Source organism: Eublepharis macularius, chromosome 2 (genome assembly GCF_028583425.1).
Source record: "Eublepharis macularius isolate TG4126 chromosome 2, MPM_Emac_v1.0, whole genome shotgun sequence".
Lineage (NCBI taxonomy): Eukaryota > Metazoa > Chordata > Lepidosauria > Squamata > Eublepharidae > Eublepharis > Eublepharis macularius.
This window is the reverse complement of record NC_072791.1, coordinates 34,360,324-34,379,700: the sequence shown is the minus strand read 5'-3', so window position 1 is coordinate 34,379,700 and position 19,377 is coordinate 34,360,324. Positions and strand designations below refer to the sequence as shown.

The 19,377-nt window shown below is 43.2% G+C and overlaps 1 protein-coding gene across 3 annotated transcripts in view; it reads right to left on the bottom strand.

The window, feature by feature from the left end:
• Positions 1 to 19,155, bottom strand: part of FOXN3 (forkhead box N3) — a 178,987-nt gene extending 159,832 nt beyond the window's left edge. For 2 of the 3 annotated variants that reach the window (XM_054972628.1, XM_054972629.1), the window contains exons 1-2: positions 18,810 to 19,155; positions 14,065 to 14,621 (exon numbers count right to left, since the gene is read on the bottom strand). In XM_054972628.1, the coding sequence (XP_054828603.1) occupies positions 14,065 to 14,607 (543 nt within the window). In that variant the 5' untranslated portion in view covers positions 14,608 to 14,621; positions 18,810 to 19,155. The remainder of the gene's footprint in view (positions 1 to 14,064; positions 14,622 to 18,809) is intronic. The other variant, XM_054972630.1, reaches the window with a different exon arrangement.
• Between the last annotated feature and the right edge of the window lie 222 nt (positions 19,156 to 19,377).

Here is a 19,377-nt window from a genome sequence, read left to right as displayed (position 1 = left end):
ATTGATAGACATGCTGCCACAGCCATTCCACTGCTGTTTTTAAGTCAAAGGCTGACAAGTAGAGGTGAGCAAAAAGAGACAATACTTGGAAACAGTGACGCTGCAGAGAGCGGCACTGAGACTATAGGAAGGAATTTATGTAATAGTACCAGAAGTCACTTCCACACCATTCTCTGTTCTGCAAAAGATAAAATAAAATTCAGGTACTTAAACCCTCCTGCCCACATTTTTCACTTTCAAAATTCAGCAGTCACAAGGGCTAGATGTTTATTTGTTTTTAATGTAAACTCAGATTCTCTGGACTTTGTATGGAGACTGCCAGATTCTACCGTTTGTGTTAGGAATATAGGTAACTACTTTTACTTATAACTGCTTCCACTGAAGACTCAAAATGTGAACAAGGAATAGGGAAGGACTATACTTAAAGCAAAACAAACCCCAGAACAAATAGCACCCTATGAACATGCACCTAAAAAGAGGATGCTGACGGATTAGTTTCAAAAACAAATTAGAGGCAAGTTTCTCTGTGAAACTTGATTCTCACAAAGAAAGAGGGATTCCAGAGTATGTCTGTGTGACCGCATGGAGCTTAATTTCCTTTAAAAGCCAAATAAATGTTCAGCAGGCTTTGGATTCTTTCTCCCTTACTGAACTGGAATTCCTTGACCTTCAATCAAGCACTTCCCAGCAATTTAAAACCAAGAGATGCTGTGGAAATGGAAGAAACCAGACAAGCAAAATGCTTCTCTTGGCTTAGAGAAGCCAAGAGAAGAAGTCACAGGAAGGAGAGTCAATAGCAAGGAGGATTCCAGAAACGGCACCAATCAACTGGCAGCTTCCACTTCATCATTGGCCTAGAAGTGAACTCCCATTGGTGAAGCAAGGGATGGGAACAGACGATTTCCTCAGGGTGAACTTTGTTCCCGTTTCTTACAAACACATACAAAACCACACGGTTTGCAGCCAAGATCCGCTACCCAAAGGCCTGAAAGGGCAAATTCTGCAGCCTGCGCGACTCCTTGGAAAAATGATGGGCTACAACAAAGATATTAACAGTCTCTCTTAACTCCAGCGGCACTAGTGGGCGCAGCTATAATTACAGCAGACCTACATGATGCATTTGAGCCAGCACAGCTCTTTCCCTGCAAGCAGAGGATCTGCCACATCAGTAACTCCGTTGCTAGGGCAACTGCTTACTTTCCATATCAACTGCAAACTTGTTGCCTCGGAGACGCATATACAAGAAAAATTCCTCTCTATAGCCAAGGACCAGATGGTAGGGAAGCCAGGAGAGTCATGGGCTAAAGGGATTGTACTGAATGGGACACATGGTAGGGCATTCAAATCTATACACTAGAAAAAGAGGACGAAAGCTCAGCAATTGGATATGTAGGTCTGGCAACAAGGACAGAAAATAAAAAGGGAATTCTCCCATGCAATGATTAAGGCTGTTATACATACCACAACATTAAGATAACTTTGTCACTGCACCAAGGTCTTTCATTCCATATCCTGATATAAATTCATCTTAAGACACTAGAATCAGTAACTGTTTTTAAAAATAAGTAGCACAAACATAAGCAGTGCTAGTGTAAAGATAGGGACAGCAGTATTTCAAAAGACCCTCTCACTTCTATTGCAGCATGTGAAGACATTGCTATCTGGAAGAGTTTGGAAATAAGGACTCCATTTGCAGAGTTAGTGCATGGTGCACAAAATAAAACACATCTTCTGTGAATCTACAGAAGGAAGCTTGCACAAGCTAATACAAGTGGGGGAACTTTCCCTAAAAAAAAATCCCATTACACTGAGTCTGTCTCATACTGAATGTACGTTTGCTATTTATTAGCCCACTCCATAAGCCAGTTAAGACACCAGCGCATGCTTTTAGGGAACATTGTTCTTTAAATCAATAGCTTTACTTCCTTGGAACGTTCACTGAAAGCGATGGAAAGTAATAAAAACAGGACACAAACGCCACAAAACACCCAAATCCATATTACACAGAAGTAAACTCTGTTGAATTACAGGGGATTTAAATAATCGATTTAGAACCAGGGTGCAATTTGTTTTTAAATAAGAAACAGTTTGCTTCAAACATTCTGGCTACAGTCTACAAACTCATTTTTTAAATACATCTTAAAAATAAATGGAGGGACAACGATGCTATTTTTAAGAACAAGCAACAAGTGAACAAAAAAATTAGGAAACCAGCTGAACAAAAAGAAATCAAAGCATCTAGGTGGCTGCTAAACAGGAAGTCTGTTCCTAAGAAGCTGCAATACCAATATCTCACCCCATGAAACACAGACACAGGAAAGCCCTGTTTAGTGGTCCTCAAACAATTTTTGCTCCCTTTCTTACAAATGGGGGCGGGGGGAGGGGCGGAATGCTCCCACTGTGAATGGTGCTGTACAAAATGTGCATCTGAAATAAATTAAGCTTATGAATTTCAAGTTCTGTCCTGTTGCTGCTGGGCTGATAAAGATCTGGAGTTTGATGCCTAAGTTTAACATTCTTCACCAAATATAAAAGGTTGCTTGTAGTATTGCCAGAGACTGTCATCTTGTCCACGCTGTGAGGTGCATGAGGCTGAGAGAGCTCTGAGAAGCTGAGACTGACCCAAGGTCACCCAGCTGGCTTCAAGTGGAGGAGGGGGAAATCAAACCCGGCTCTCCAGATTAGAGTCCTGCCGCTCTTAACCACTACATCAAACTGACTCTCAAATCTGCAGCAGCATATTATATAGAACTACACCTTTTAAAAAACTGGGAGCTAAAAGCCAGAACAGACACATCTCACCCAACCTCAAAATATGTAAGAGGCACTACTTTGTTTTTGCTGGCTGACATTATTAAAACATTCCTAGCTTACCCATGTTGTTATATGCAGTTAAGCAAACAGGCTGACAAACAGATATGCTATTTGCAAACAAGAGAAGGCCTCTGCGTTTTTATGCTAGGGCTCTACACAGCCACTCAAAGAACAGCCCAACCACATCTTAGCCACAATGCTTTTGCAAAAGATATTTCAATAATGTCATCCTGTCCATGCAGTCATTCACATGTGCAGCAAATTGGTTTTGCAGCTCAAGAACACAGTCTTCAGATGAGAAGGACAAACAACTACTGGAATGTCACTGGGAGGCTTGTATCACTGATAACCCTCCAAGGCAGGTATCTGACAGTCACAGACACCCACTGCAATTACAATGATGTTGAGCACACTATATCTACCTGGGAAAGCTATAGTGTGGTAATAGAAAATATTGTCAGGTTGCAGGCAATTTATGGCAACTTTGTAGGTTTTCAGGGCAAGAGACATTCAGAGGTGGTCTGCCATTGCCTCTCTCTGGATAGCAACCCAGACTTCCTTGGTGGCCTCCCATTTGGGTACTAATCCAGGCCAACCCTGCTTAGCTTCCAAGATTGGACTACCCCATATGCCATAAAATACTCTGGATGGAAAATAGTTATCCTCCAAATAACATCACTATGTTGAAAAATTCACACAAAAGACATACTAGAGATGTTTTTAAAGTGCTTTTAATGTGCAGAAGGGCCCAGGGCTTCTCTTAACTATTACATCCAGTAGCTACTGTGTTGGTTTGGGAAGAAGATGATACTTCAAAGCCATGCAGACAGTTCTGATGCCCACAAAAGAGCACTTGGGTATCTGGGGGACGAAAGTGAACTCCATGAGAAAAGCTTTCCTTTTACATGTTGTTATAAATTTTGCAAGAATGGCCATGAGGAAAAAGAAAGAAAATAGTAAAGATTCAACATCAATTAACAAACGCCCACAATTCTCAGAGCTGATAAGTGCTATTTTACATCCACCAAAGCCTCTCTGAAGATTTCAAAACATGCCATTTGCTAAACTCTTGTGCTGTGCACTCCCCTTTTATTTATTTAGCATGTATTAAAAATTACAACTTCAAGCTTAGCTACTTTCAGAAAACGAAGTTGAAACTTTGGAGGTCATACTGCTGGTGGTGGAACAGTTCAGCTTGAAGCCCAGAACGTCTTTGGTACTGTATACATGACTTGGCCAGCTGCAGAACTCTGTGCAACATATTCCAAGGCCATAACCTACAATCACTCCCCACTTATTTCTGTTCCCGGGGAACAAACTATCCCGGCTGGCAAGGTGGCAGCCATAACACAACAGAATCTTGAGACTACCAAAGAAAATACTTTCAGGTAGGTAGCCATGTTGGTATCTGACCAAGGGAGATTTGACTCATGAAAGCTCATACCCTGGAAATCTAGTTGGTCTTTAAGATGCTACTTGCTCAGATCTTGCTCTAAGACTACCCAAGTCATCTTTCAGGAGGAAAGGTCATCCTTTTAGCCCCACTTAACAGCCACTGTTTACACAAAAGGAGCTCATGCCTCAATACCCCTTTAGCCACTCTGGTTATAACACTTGAATCTTCCTGTCCCAATTTGATACTATTGGTTTCTCCAGAGCACTCTTCAGTTGAGCTTCCTACACCTTTCCTTTTTCTGGCTGCTTCTCCAGAGCCCTAACATCCATTCACCTGCAATCTCTCTGTGTACCTAATCTTACCTGTCAAGGGAGGGACCATGGCTCAGTTACGAGAGCTCAGTTAACATGCATTAGGGAACTCAGGCACCCAGGAGAGCCACAGCAAATCAGAGCAGCCAAGACTGAGCTAGAAAGGACAAATGGTGTGACCAAGACAAGAAATCTTTATAAGCCTTCCTCATATGGTGAAGCAACCATATCTCACTTGAATGTGCCAACACCACCACCAAAAGGACAATCAGTGGCTTGTTAGGATTACAGATTTTATATGGGAGTCAGCATATTTTAAAAGAAAATTCCCTTGATTTTTATCAAGCCCTTTTAGCATCCTCTTGTCCACAGTACAACAGTACAAGTTGCGCATCAAAACAATCACATGTTGTGGCACCTCCATTAATTTTTAACACTATCCACAGTCAAAAGCTTTGCTGTAATCTATAATACATAGGCCAATTTTCTTCTGAAATTCACTGGTATGTTCCATTAGCCATAGGGTAGCCATAGGTTGGAGGTGATTTGACGGCACATAACACACACAATGTGGGGTCCACCCCAAATGTACAGAAAACCTGAATGTAAAGAGTCTACTTATAAACAGAGGCCTATTTTAAGGGGTCTTTTGCTTTCTGTTAAAAAATGGTTGCATACCTGGCTTGCTTCACTCATGGAAAGAAAAAATGTACAAAAAGGCCTATATACAAATGTATAAAACGTACAAAAACCGCCTAAGTGTACAAAAAGCCCTGATGAATTGAAGCTCCCCAGTAGAGTTATCACCTCCCCCTCAAAAATACTGCAGGTTGCAGCAAAGTTTCCCCTGAAAGAGAAGGGATTACTTTTGAACTGCTAAAAGAACAGGGAAGCCAAAAAAGCGGAAGAGCTTGAGTGTTCTGTTTAACATTGTAAGCACAGACCCGGCTGAGTTTTTATTTTTTGGACATTCTGGATACTTGAGCAAGCCTCAAACATCTCAGGCATCTTGGAACTGATTTATAAGTGTGTCTTACAGAATGTGTCCATTCCAAACGTGACCTGAGTAATCACAAAAATGGGTCTGCTGCATTCTTTGCAAAGAACAGCAATGCATACTTGGCGGGAAAATGCTCCATTTCCATTTAAGGGACTTTTTACCTTGCCAAAAGCAAATCTGTCGCAACAATAGAAAGCCTCTTGTTGGGAGTTGTGTTAAATTAATTAAAAAGTCACACTAACAAAGGAAATCAAAAACCCACATAAGGAAAACTACCTCAGGAAACAGGGTAAGTTGAACTATAAAGACAATTTCCAGCTCAAACAGTCCTGCAATATCTTCCTGCTTTTCTGTGTTATACACCTCAATATCCAGGGATGGTATTTTATTTATAGTACACCTTTCTCCTTAATATTCAAGGCAGATCACATAAGTATCAAAAGTATACAGTGCAAATAGGGTTTCCAGGTCCCCCTACCCCTCAGGTGGCAGGTTAGAGGCCTGGCACTTACCTACTGATGTCCCTTGTCTGGGAAGTGTTGTCATCGCGTGGGGTGCGTGCTGCCCTGGGAGTGCTCCTTCATTCCACAGGAGGCCAAATTGGGCCCAATTCAGGCTGCTGCAGAGCACAGAAGCACTGCTGTGCTCCGCAGCAGCCTGATTTGGGCCAAATCGGACACGATTCAGCCTGAATCCTGCCCAATTTGGGTTGAATTGGCCTGAATCCAGCCACTGCAGAGCATGGGAGTGTGCAACGCCACCCAGGAGCATGCCCAGGGAGGTGCGTTCCCCCCACCGGCCAGGTAAGCGGGGGCGGGGGATGGAGTGTAGGAGTGTGGGAACCCCCACCCCCAGCGGGGGACTGGCAACCCTAAGTGCAAAACAAGTGCCGCTCAATGGAAACAACTCCAGCTGCTTTGTAAAGCAACTTGTGTACAAGTCCATGTAGGAAATACAAATAAGTTACGTCTGGAACTTTCTATAGGGCTGGAATAGGAATATACAGACTGATGAGTTTCATCAAAGTCTTCCTGAGTCAAAGTGGAAATTTCTTCCTTCCTATTCTTGTCTTATCCAACACCATGGAAAATACTAACATAGAGCACACACACAACTGAGTCAGACAATATTAACACACAGATCTGCCTAACACCATACATGCAGAAATTCATTGTACATAACTGAATATAAGTACAGAATATGGTCCAATGTCGTGCTTCTTAAAAAGCACTAATTTTTCCTTTTAAAAATTTAGAAATTGATTTCAATCAGATATTTAGAAGCTACAGGAATTTTCATTTTACACAGCATTTAAAATTAAGCTGCTACCTGCTGGCATTGTTAAACTACACTTCTAATCTCTTAAAACTGAATCCATAATCCAGTGTCAAGGATCACTATTCTTCTACATAAACAGCAAACCATGGGATTAAACCCCTGCATTTCGAAGTTCCACACAGTGTCTCAGTTCCAAGCCTTGTTTTACATCAATAAAAGTGTCATGCTGCCCGAGGAGGGGAAACACATTTTTAATGAACCCCGACTCCACCACAGACCCCAACTTTACACCCAGTGCTGTTCCAGGGGACTGGGCATACATGGAGCCACCTTTTACTGAATGAGACCACTGTTCCATCAAGGTCATTACTGCCTCCACAGAACAGCAGTAGCTCTCCAGGGTCTTGGTTAGAGGTCTTTCACAGCACCTACTATGCGCTCCTTGTAACTGAAGATGCCAAGAATTGAACCTGAATGCAAGTAAGCTGTCAGCAGTACCATGACAGCCACACCCTGACCTGGATAGCCCAGGTGAGCCTGATCTCTTCAGATCTCAGAAAGTAAGCAAGGTCAGCCTTGGTTAGTAATTGGATGGGAGACCTCCAAGGAAGACCAGGGTTTCAGAGGCAGGCAATGGCAAACCACCTCTGTTAGTCTCTTGCCATGAAAACCCCACCAGGGGTCACCATAAGTCAGCTATGACTTGAGGGCACTCTACACACACACACACACACACACACACACACACCATAGAGCCACAGGCATGCTCATTCCAGGAGAAATCAATGAGCGTCAGTGGGAGAGGGGCAGCAGAATGTTTTGTTCCACTCCACTGAGCTATGCTCATGCTACTTTAGGTCCAAGACCATAGATATTACATAACAGATCAAGGGTCCACAACATTGTTTCAGCGGCAGCTGCCACCACAGAATTTTTATTCTCTCTCATTCCTTTTCCCCAGTGTATTTTTAATTACCCGCTCTACTCCACAACACTTGGGTTTCCGGTGTGTGCATGGCTTCGTCTTCTGCAGCAGGCATTTTGTGGTTATGCCCACCACCCTATGTCATAATTCCAAAGATGCCCACAGGCTCAAAAAAGTTGGGGACCCCTGCAATAGATCGTGTACAACGAGTTGAACAGAAACTCGTACAAACACTGTCCAATTGCTTCCTCCCTCTAAAGCCACTGATAGTAAAAAGACCCTTCCTGAGCAATATGACAGGCAACATAAAGGCTTGTAGCAAAGAGGGGCAAGCATTGTGCAATTTAAAGTCTGGGGTAGCATGTGATCTGTTCTACGTAGATTTGCATGCATACTTAACTTTTAATTACTGTTATAATGCAGTATGACACAAGTCATATCTGTCTATTAAATAAGCAATGTATTTGTGTATCATTTTCTCAAAGTGAAAATACCATATAATTAAGAAATCACATATAGTTATATTAAATCCTCCTAGGTGAAATAAATTCTTTACTTCACTTTTATAACAAACAACTGCTTGGCACTTTTTAAAAGCAGTAGCTTGGATCGAGTAAAACACAAGCAGAAATTTAAATGGACTTAGCACTGTCCATTTATGTGAGTGGCTGGGCCTTTTAATTCTCTTGGACCTCTTGGTGGCTTTAGATACCATAGATACCATTTAGATACCACTGAGAGCCAGTTTGGTATAGTGGTTAAGAGCAGTGGGACTCTAATCTGGAGAGCTGGGTTCTATTCCCACTCCTCCACTTGAAGCCAGCTGGGTGACCTTGGGTCAGCCACAGCTTCTAGGAGCTCTCTCAGCACCACCAACCTCACAGGGTGTTTTGTTGTGGGGATAATAACAACATACTTTGTAAACCACTCTGAGTGGGCATTACGTTGTCACAAAGGGTGGTATATAAATCAAATGTTATTATTGTTGTTGTTGTTATTATCATGGTATCCTGCTGGAATGCCTTATGGTGTTGGGATTATGAGGCACTGTTCTGTGGTTTCAGTTCTGCCTTGAAAGTAGGTTTCAGAACGTGGTGATGTGAGATTGTTGCTCTGCCTCTTGGCCTATCGGGACCCAGAAAATTCTGTGTTGTCTCCATGTGTTTCAACAGCTATCTAAAACCATTGTGAAAGTAGCAGGAGATTTGGACCCAGTTCCCATCAATACGTTGAAGACACACACCTCTATCTTGTGCTTCCAGCAGGTGACAGGGAGGCTGTGGAAACTGTGAATGGAAACCCTGAACAGGTACCTGCAGATTGTTTTGGAACAGCTGAGGGCTAACTAGCAAACTAGAGGTGCTACCGATGGAGGGAAGATTTGACCCAGGAAATGGGGTATCTCCTGTTCTGGATGGGATTGCTCACCCTTTAAAAGAGCTGGATCATAGCTTGGGGGTGCTGCTGGGCCCAACCCTCCACTGGACAAATAGGTAGGAGTGGTACCTTCAGCTGGTGAACCAGCTGCAGCCCTTCCTGGGTTGGAAAGAACTTGCTACTATGGTGCATGCCCTGGTAATGCTAGATCAGATTACAGCAATGCACTCTGTGTGTGGCTGTCCTGAAAGACTGACTGGAAGCTACAGAATGCTGCAGCCATCAAGTTGACTTGAGTGCATCATAGGGACAATATCAGACAAGTCTTTTTACATCTCTACAGCTCCCAATTTGCTTCCAGACTCAATTCAAAGTGTTGGTATTGACCTCTATATGGCTTGGAGCCAGCATACCTCAAGGATCACCTTCTCCCAACCTACTAATCCACTCTGGTTGGGTGCTTCAGGTGCCCCCACCATCTGAGGCTAGACAGGTGGTAACCTTCTTGGTTGTGGCAACAAACCTTTGAACTCCCGTCCGTGGGAGATTCATCTGTCTCCCTCTCTCATTGTCTTCTGCTAGTGGGTGAAAACTTTGTTTTGTTTGACATAGCCCCAATAGCTCCTATTGGCCCTCCACCCCAGTTGTGGTGTTAAGTGTGACTCTATGTTTTTGTTGAATTACTTTATATATGCTTTATTTTAAATGCTGTTTTAATGTTTGGCACCATGGGGATCCTATTTGAGTGGAAACACAAACCAGAAATGTTTTAAATAATAATCATCATCTTAATGGGAATTTTAAGAACAGAGATTACAAAGCAAGGAGTTCTGTCCGAAACCGGAAGATTTTAATCAATAAAACCAAACAAGGGGAGGGGGGTTAAAAAACAGAACTGGAAAAAAATTGCATATGGGCAATTTCAGATACAAAAAATTATGATTTTTCATTTAGTATCTCAAAATTCCTCCACTTAGATTTTAAAGCATGTAATAACTTAACAGTAACACTATATACAACTGCATCATACCCCAAAACTAGGACAAGGACAGTTACACTAAAAAAAATAAAAAGAGACAAGAGACAAGAAGAGACAAGGATATCATTTCCGTGCTTTACTGCCTTGAAGAAACAAGAAGGGAAAATGTGCACTCAGCCACAATCAAAGAACTCTGTTAATTCTTTTAGGGCTTTCTTCAACATTTTACTCACAAGTGTTATCTGTTGTTTCATACCATTATGCCTGCCACGGGCTAATGGCCCTTAAAGTCCTCATTTACCAGATTGGCTAGAAGTGACACTTCAAGCAAGTTTATATGGGATTGTCAGTACAGTTAAGGCAAGTTTCCCCAACGTTCTGCCATTACAACACCTGAAAACTCTTATCCTCATTACATTAAGACAAGTTGGTCCACTGGTCTTAAATATGGCCCAAACAATCTATCTGAAGATCAGCGTAATCTGGCTAAATTTCAGGGGGGGGGGAATGAGAGGTAAAATGGCTGAGTTATAGAAGTTTTAAAAATGTCTTGATCATAGAGTTTGTGACCTATTTTTTGTGCACTAGAAACATGCCTTCAATTTCCCTCCCCCCCCCCCCCCGGCTTACATTCCATTAAACATTCCAGGGGCCTGGTCCTCTTCAGCTTAGTGAAACTCCATTCTGTGTTCATGAAGTTGTGAAGCTAAAATTTCCCATTTAAGTTATTCAGCGAAGCAGGGGCAAGTTATGAGCACGTGTGCATTCGGAAAGGGAACTCTGTGAAATGCCTTCCTTAACTAAAAATGGCAGCTGCTTGACCAGCACAACGCAGAGAAGGCAGTAGCAAGACAATTTATCTGGGAAGAGGGATCCCAGGAGTGATGAAGACAGGTAAAACAAGGGAAAATGTTTTTCAACAGATTCACTTGGATGGGGGCAGTTTTGCTTTTGGGTGTGCTATTTCACAATATGAAATGTCACAATAGTGCAATACCATGCTAGCAGAACACTTTTTTTTTTTTTTTGTAAAATTAACAGTGTGTGAAAAAAATATTTTTTTGGCACCCAGCAGATTTTTGAATGGATTTGGGAGGATTTTTAGCTACTGTTTGACATAATGAGTGCTGTTCTGCTGTTGCATTTATGTGCAAAGGCGAAAAAAAAATTTCTATCCCTCCACAACAGAGAGCTAATACAACTCAGTGAACATGAGTAAATTCGAAAGAAACCTGCCACATTCACTTCCAAACCATATGAACAGTACAGATTAGAGTTCCCCAAATTATAATCGGGCTTTGTAGCCAGCCATTGTTTTCTACTAGCCTGCATTAAAGTCCTATCTTACTTGAAAGCTAGACAGACTACAAATTGTTACTAGTAACAATAAAATAATTACCCATAAAATAATTCCTAGGCAAAATTAGATCTTCTACTAAATAAAAGAGAACACTTAATTTTTATTTGGTAAAAGACAGGCTAGGAAAAGTGGAAGGCAGTAGGAAAAGAGGAAGACCTAAAACGAGATGGCTTGACTCGATAAAAGAAGCCACGTCCTCGTTACAAAATCTGAGCAAGTCTGTTAATGATAGGACATTTTGGAGGCCTTTCATTCATAGGGTCGCCATAGGTCGGAGGTAACTTGATGGCACATAACACACACGTACACACAAAAGACAGGAGTTTGCATTCATTTCTACATACTTGGGATGGGCAGGCTCATACCTGTGAGATCTACTTAATTTTTAAACTGAGCTCTGATATCCAACAATCTAGAACCAGACATATAATGGTGATTCACCGGGCAGAGCCAGACAGAAGAGACAATACATTCTTTCCTCCAGTACACACACAGGTTGCTTCTAAAAGAATCAGCCAAGGTCAGCCTCTGAACCCATAACTACTAGGTTGTTTCTTCATTTACTACGTTTAAGGGACAGCAAGTTCTGTCACCACTTTTATGACCAGAGAGTTCGATTTTAAAGTTGAGAACACCCAGATTCACACAGGGCCATTCTAAGAACACTTTCCTGGGCATAAGCCCCATAGAGTACACCTGCTTAGGATGGGATTCATAGATCTGTAACTTGCCCAGTGACAGGGCAGGGGACAGAAGCCTATATATGAACACACTGCTAGCTCTGCCACTTCTAAAAGAAAAACCAATTGATTTTCACATTTGTGCATTATTAGCATTTAAAAACAAGCACCACTGGAACTTCAGCGGGACCTTTCTCACAAGTAACTGTGCACAAGATTGCAGACTTAGTAGTTATACACCCCCCACATTCTCCTTAAAAATAGTTATTGGGAGACTTACTACCAAGGAATCAGCTTCCAATGCCACATAATTTTACTTTACTGAAGATTACTAGAATTTCTCTGGAGATTCAACAGTCTGAGACAAGTCTTTATTCTGTGCCCAGCAAAAAAAAGTAGACTAATAGTAATAAAGCAAAACAAAGTCAAGACGCCCCCGCCCCCCCAAAACAAGGCTATAAAGGTAGTGGTGGGTGAATAGTGACAAGAAAACATCAGAGAACATAGCAGGGGGAACTTAGGGTCAAAGCACATTTTGAAGGGAGTGGGAATTAGAACTAATGAGGAGTGGTAGTGCCTGAAGGTTAAAGTGATTTTTTACCTTCCAGTGTTTTGCTGATGGAAACAGAGCACCCTTGTCCATAAGTATATATGTGGAGCTTGGTAGGGGGAGCTGGGAGCAGAGGCACACCTGGGCAAGGGAAACAGAGGCAAAAGAAAGACATACACCGGTGGGGGGGAGGCTAAGCAATCTGCCCTCTCCTCACACTCCCAGGCAAGCTAGAGAGAAAGCCTGGGGCAAGCAACTGCACAATATAAATGCAAATGGGAAAGTGACAAAGAGCTTGGACAGAGAGCAAAACATTCCTTGCCTACTGCAAAGAAGCCGGGATGGTTGGGAAGATCAATACACATTCCGAGCACCCTTTGGCGGGCTCATCTTGCCCCAGGAGATAGAGTCATCTAGATGAAAACCATGCTTGCTCCTGGCCTGAGGGGTGAGTGCTTTTGTGGGAAACTGGTAGAGACATTATCCAGTTTGATATCCTATGCTTGTTTATAACTCAGCTAACACTTTCGCTTAGTCTCTTTACTCCCAATCTTCTTTCTCAGCAAGTTAGGATTGTCATACTGAATATGGGGTCAGTGTTCTATAAAATGTTTCATTAAAGACCAGTTATGTGCCAAAACGAATGACATGTCATGCCCATTGAAAGAAACAGATGCAAAAACAAGACTAATTTAGAAAAAAAAAACCTAGAATGCCCAGTGAAAGGAATTTGCCAACAGACACGAAAAGCCAAGCCACCTAATGCCTGTATGATTCAAATGATGAAGAACCAGTTTTTGTATAAGAAGAAAGGTGGGAGGAAATACTCTCATGCGAATTCTCTGCTCTTGTTTTAACCACCCAGTCCTTCAGTATGCTGCATTGTTCTGAGAGGCCCCTCCAATGAGGCTGCAATTGCTTTTCAGGAGGCATATCTGGGGCTGTTGAGCAAAGGGGAAGCCAAACAAAACTGCTTCCAGGAACTCACTTGGTTTGCAGAACCTTTGGAATATCCCCCCCGCCATACTGCCCCACCCCAAAACTCTTAGCTACAGCCTGTTCCTAGGAAACCAAATTCATAGAAAGAGAAAAATGTTATCCAAGCAAAGAACACTGTCCAATCCACTCGACATAATGCAGTTATATGCATTTGCATAGTTGGAAACTATTAGCATACCACAATACCACCCCCACCCCCACACCACTTTCTTAGACATGGGCAGACAGTGATTTCTATTCTGTCAACAATGAACCATGTAAGAGAAGTACCATCTTTCTGAGTGCAGTAAACTAAAATTGGAAGAACAGGGAAAAGTGGGAAGAGTACACAGCTTCTGTTCCTAAGACTAAAATGGTTTATACAGGCAGGGAGAGTACTACTGTTCCAGCCTCACCTGGCTCCTGTCTTTGTCCACCTTCTTAAAACACTTATTCAACGACAGATTATGCCTCACAGAGTTTTTCCATCCAGTGGGGGCATTTGCAAAATAAGGGAAGTGTTCCAAAATCCAGTTGTATATATCCTTCACAGGCAGTCGTTTGGTTGGAGAATCCTCAATGGCCATAAATATGAGGCAACTAAAAGAGTACGGTGGTTTGCAGTTGGGGTTCTGCTTGGCGTCGTAGGGCATGTCGGCATGAGCAGGAGACGGCGGGGTATCATCTTCAAGATCCTGCACTGGGCTAACGCTTCTCAAGACTGAGTCCCCAAAACTTTTCAGCAAGTTCTTACTCTCGTGTAGCCAGTTCAAGTTAGTTAGTTCTTCGTCCTCCATGGGCCCTTTTTCTGATCGGAGAGCAGGTAAAGAGAAATCCAAGTCCTCGTCATCATGTAGCGTCTTTGATAAATCACTATCCTGGTAACACTGGCTCAGTCCACTGGAAACGGTAATCCCCGAGCCCTCTGGCTTCTTACTGGGAGGCATAACTGGACCCATTTAGAGGGAGGCTCCTGGTAAAGTAATCCAAGAAATTGAAGGGGGAGGGGGGAAACAGAAGCATTAGTTGACAACACCAGAGTTCACATCACAATCTGACAGATTTCTTCCCTTGCCCCCGCCCCCAAGTCTGCAATTTGGTCTTTTATGAAATCTACATTTAAAAAAAAAACACCTTAAAGTTTGTTAAGTGAAAGGATATAGCCGCTAGGGAAATAACTGGACTTCAATCACTGGCATAACGCAAGAATATTCCTAAAATGATTTCTTTTGTTGGCCGTACACAATGTTCCATGCAAAAAGGAATGTATATTCTAAAGTTTCATTATTAAGGCTGCAAATCCACACAAGCTTATTTGAAGAGTAAGTCCCATTAAGTTCAGCGGGACCTGTTTCTGAGTAAGCATGCATAAGGTTGGACTGCATGTCCGCCTGTAATAAGCACAAAAAATTGGGAGCTTAAGACCAGTTGCTTCAGATTAAGTTCAGCTGTTTCACTTCCAGTACGAACACAGCCGCATTATAATTATAGTCTCGCCTGCTCTAACTGAATGTGCAAGCAGGCAAAACTCCACGTTTATACACACAGCAGCCACAATGACACCCAAGGGCTTGCTCACTACAGCTACCAACGTTTTGCCTCCAAATAAAGTGTAAAAGGACTCTCCTATTGGGGTTCACTGCCAAGAGTTAGAAAGGCACACATCCCCCAGTGCTGCACATTTAACAGACCTGAGAGCCAGTGATAAATACAATAAGCATATCCTAGAAGAAAGCATGAAGAGTGACGTTGTATCTACCAGCAGAGGCTGTTGTTTCTATATTGGTCTCTGGGAGTAATAGGCAATGGCTATGATATATTTTTGTTATATCAAATATAATTTAACACAGCAAAGGACACATGATCTAAGTACAGAGGGAAGAATTCACAGCATAACAATCTTATAAACATCCAGTCCAAATTCCCATCTTCAAATTAATCAAAGCCACATCCTTTCTATGCTCTGTGGGCCTTTCAACACTGATCCAAAACAGCTAATTCTTCTACCAAAAGCCTGATACTTTACTTTTTAAAAAAGCCTCAGTATTTGTGCTGGGGGACATTTTTTGTTCATTAAAAGTAGGCAAGGTTTTTTTTTAAGAACTCAAGCTTGGAAGTTTACTCAAACTTAAACCAACAGAAACGGTATTAATCAAAAACATTCTGGTTACAGTACACACAAAGCGTTAACAGGAAGTGTGACACCACTCACATCTTTTTTAACCTGTAAGAGGCAGGACATTTTTATACAATTGAGCAAATGGCTATTACAAAGGAAGTGGGAAGGCTCTAGTTTGATATGCTTTAAAGGAAAAAGCAACTAGGAAGTGAAACTTGCATTTACAACTCACAAAGCAAACTTATACCCACAGTGGAACAAAAATGTTTAGCAAAGGCTTTAACTTTAAAATATCACATTACAAAGGGGTTTGTTTCAGAGCACTGACTGCTGAACAAAACTCTGTGGAAGGGGCCAAAAGATACATGAGAGGAAGTGGTAATTACATAAAAAGTCATTAAAGAAGGAGAGGGGCCCTGAATAAGGAGAGAGTGGGAAAAGATTGTGCTCTGGGGTGAAGGACAGAAATATATTTGAAGGAGGATACAAAAACGGCAGCGGGGTGGGGTGGAGTACATTGTAAACATTTCACATTACAGCCAAGGAAGGAAAAGTGTGTCAGAGATGCTGTAAGACCTAATAAAAATAAAGGAAGTCAAGGGATACAGTTTAAACTGTATACTTTTTAAAAGACCACAAAAATAACTTGCAAACCACATTCCCACCACTTTTCCACATCCAATAAAAATGTATTTGAGACAAACGGGACACAGTGCTCTCTTACTACTGCTTAGACGCCTTACTACACTTCATATAAATGTCTGAATTGCATCTTATGACCACTGCATAAAGGGGAGTTTGCATTTTTTTCCTGACATAGAGCTATTAAGGGTGCTATTAATGACTTGAAACACTCAAGTACCAGGGAAGGGGAGGAGTGACTGACTGTGCCTAGAGAAATAGGCCCTAAATGATACAACCCTTTGTGTATCCCAGCTGTATTTTCAACTGGGAGCATGGCAGACAAACGAGTTCAGTACGGACAGAATTCATGTCCCAGGAGCAAGCTTTTAAATAGGAAAATTATATCATGGCTGACAACATAATTTAATTGCTCTGTTGCTATGACGACATGCTGCTCTCTTTCAGTTTAAATGTGCTTACTTGCCAGTATCCTCCCAAAGGGCTGTATTGTACCATCAATTGTACACACAAAAAATAGTGACTACTCTTTAAAAGCTTACAGTAATTGATGGATACAACCAATCTTGCAACTCTAAAGGATCAAGTTTAACTGACTAACACTGGTCCCAGTACAGTTAAAACTGCAATCTACAAACCATTTCCCTCCAGAATAGTAGACTAGACACAGTGACTTTACGATACAAGCCATTCCTGACAGCAGCGTTAGGTGTAAACATGGGAACTTCATGCTGCAACCTTAAACACAGTAAATGTCTTCCAACTCAATGGCACCTGATTGTGCTACTGACAGCAGTTTAAAGACATAAATAAGCCACCGGGAAACCCCACACCTGACTTTGGCTGGTTTTCAATCATTAGGCCACATGTATATTTAAATGTCAACGGTCTTCTTTTCATCGAAGCTGGTTTCAGTTTGGAATCCCCTGCCAAAAATTCAAGTGTAAAAATTTAATTGTCTTATAAGTGTGTGCCCAGAAGGATCACTTGCCGAAAGGCATATAAACTTTTGCACCTTTCAAGCAACTAAAAACCCAGGAACTGCACTCCCATATGGAGGGCAAAACGGAAAGAATTATCAGTACACAGCTTATGTTACATTACAGTGTACCAGAAATCCAGTGAAGGTTTAATCAGCGATGGAGGGAAATGCTTTCCTTGACCCGTCTCCAGCTGCTAAGAAATTTTGTTCCTCACTTCCTCCACAGTTGAGCAAATTACATGAAGTTCTGAAGCTGAGCAAACATTTGAGCTGCCAGTTCAGTAGCTCCATCAGATATGCTTCTAGCTGCTCAGGAGGGAGCTCCACTCCCTCAAAAAACCTCAACAACTGTACAGTTGTCTAAGACAGTCACAACCTCTTGAATTTCCAGTTGTAAAAATTGACATGGCAGACAGAAAGGGGGGGGGAGAAAAGGGGAGCCTTAAGACAATTCGCAGTTATTAATGTTTGTCAGCCTGATGTCTGTTACAGACTACAGCAAAGGCCGATGCGAAAAGCCTAAATTCAGAAGGGGCATCGCTGCGACGGGAAAGAAAAAACAGCGGAGGAAGGAAAAGGCAGACAGCCAAAGACAGTTTTTCTTCCTGCACATTGCAACACTCCCTCCTGTCCTAGTCAAAAACATTTGAAGGGGGGAAGGAGCGCGCCGATTGGCCGGGAGTCGAATCAGTCACTGGCGTTGCTAGGAGACTGCAAAACTGCACTTATGCCTCTCCAAGCCATTTGCAGCAGACATACCTTCAAATGCTGGTCAGATGTCATAAACCTTAGCCTGGCCTTCCCGAGATCACGCCAAACTTAGGCATGAGACTTCAGAAACCTAAAAGGGCCTTTCAGAAAAAGGGAATTCTTAACGTTCTGCTATTTATTCAGAGCAGAACGATCCACAGAAGGGCGGGGGGCAATCCCCGAAGGATCTTTAAAAAGAAAATAAAAATATACCCCAAAGAGAGAGCTCCTCAAAAAACGAGCGAGAGAGCAACCTGCAAATATTCGATCAAAAGGCCGGAGCCCTCCCGGCTCCACGCAAATGTCCTCGCCTCCTAACTTTACCAGACAATGCCAACTCTATTCGCCAGGAGTCTTAGGAAATCAGAGCGCAGCAGCAAAAACAGTATTACACATTCGGGTCGAGCTTGCAACTCTTCGCGTCTCTCCGCCTCCTTCGTCGCCTCAGGTAAGCGAACGGAGGTGGGGAACAGGCATACATACCCCGACTAGCAGGACGTTGTTTTCAAGCCTTCAGTCGCTGCCACGCTAGTCCACGTCGGGGGTTCCCCTCTCCCCCCCCCCCCAGTTTTTCCCAACGCAGATTCTTACGCAACCTTTCAGAGGAGCGACCCGGGCGTTTGTTTCTCCCCCCTCCCCCCCCCCAGCAGCAGCTGCAGCAAACTTACCTGGCTTGGGAGAGGTCGAGCTTTTCACTGCTGTCTTCTTGTGCTCATTATGCAAACTTTCATCCGATTGAGCAAGGCATCGCTCCCTCCCCCAGCCCGGAGCCAACAATGTGGCCGAAGGGAAAGCCAGAGAGACGGGGATCCCAGAGCAGAGGAGGAAACGCGAGGGCATGGGACCGGGCGGCGATTCCCCCGCCTGCTCCGGCTTCCTCCCTCCCCTCCTCCTCGTCTGCCCCCTACGGATGAGCAGCGCTTCGGGTTGGAGCTAGCCGAAGAACGCTAAATTGTTTCCACTGCAAGCAACGAAAAAAAAAAGGGCAACACATGACCAGCCAACAGAGGGAGGGGAAGGCGAGGCCAGCCGCGAGAGAAACCGGGGGCAGGGCCAGCCCAGGCGAGCCGCCACCGCGGGGAGGAGAGGGCCGGGCCAACCGTCGGGGGCGGAGAGGAGGGCGCTCGGCTTTGATTGCACCGCGACCCAAATTGCACGCCAAGGAAAGGCGGAGGGGGGAGCGTCCAGACACGCGCGCGCGGCGGCAGCCAGAGCCAGCGGCCGGGCCCCCACCCG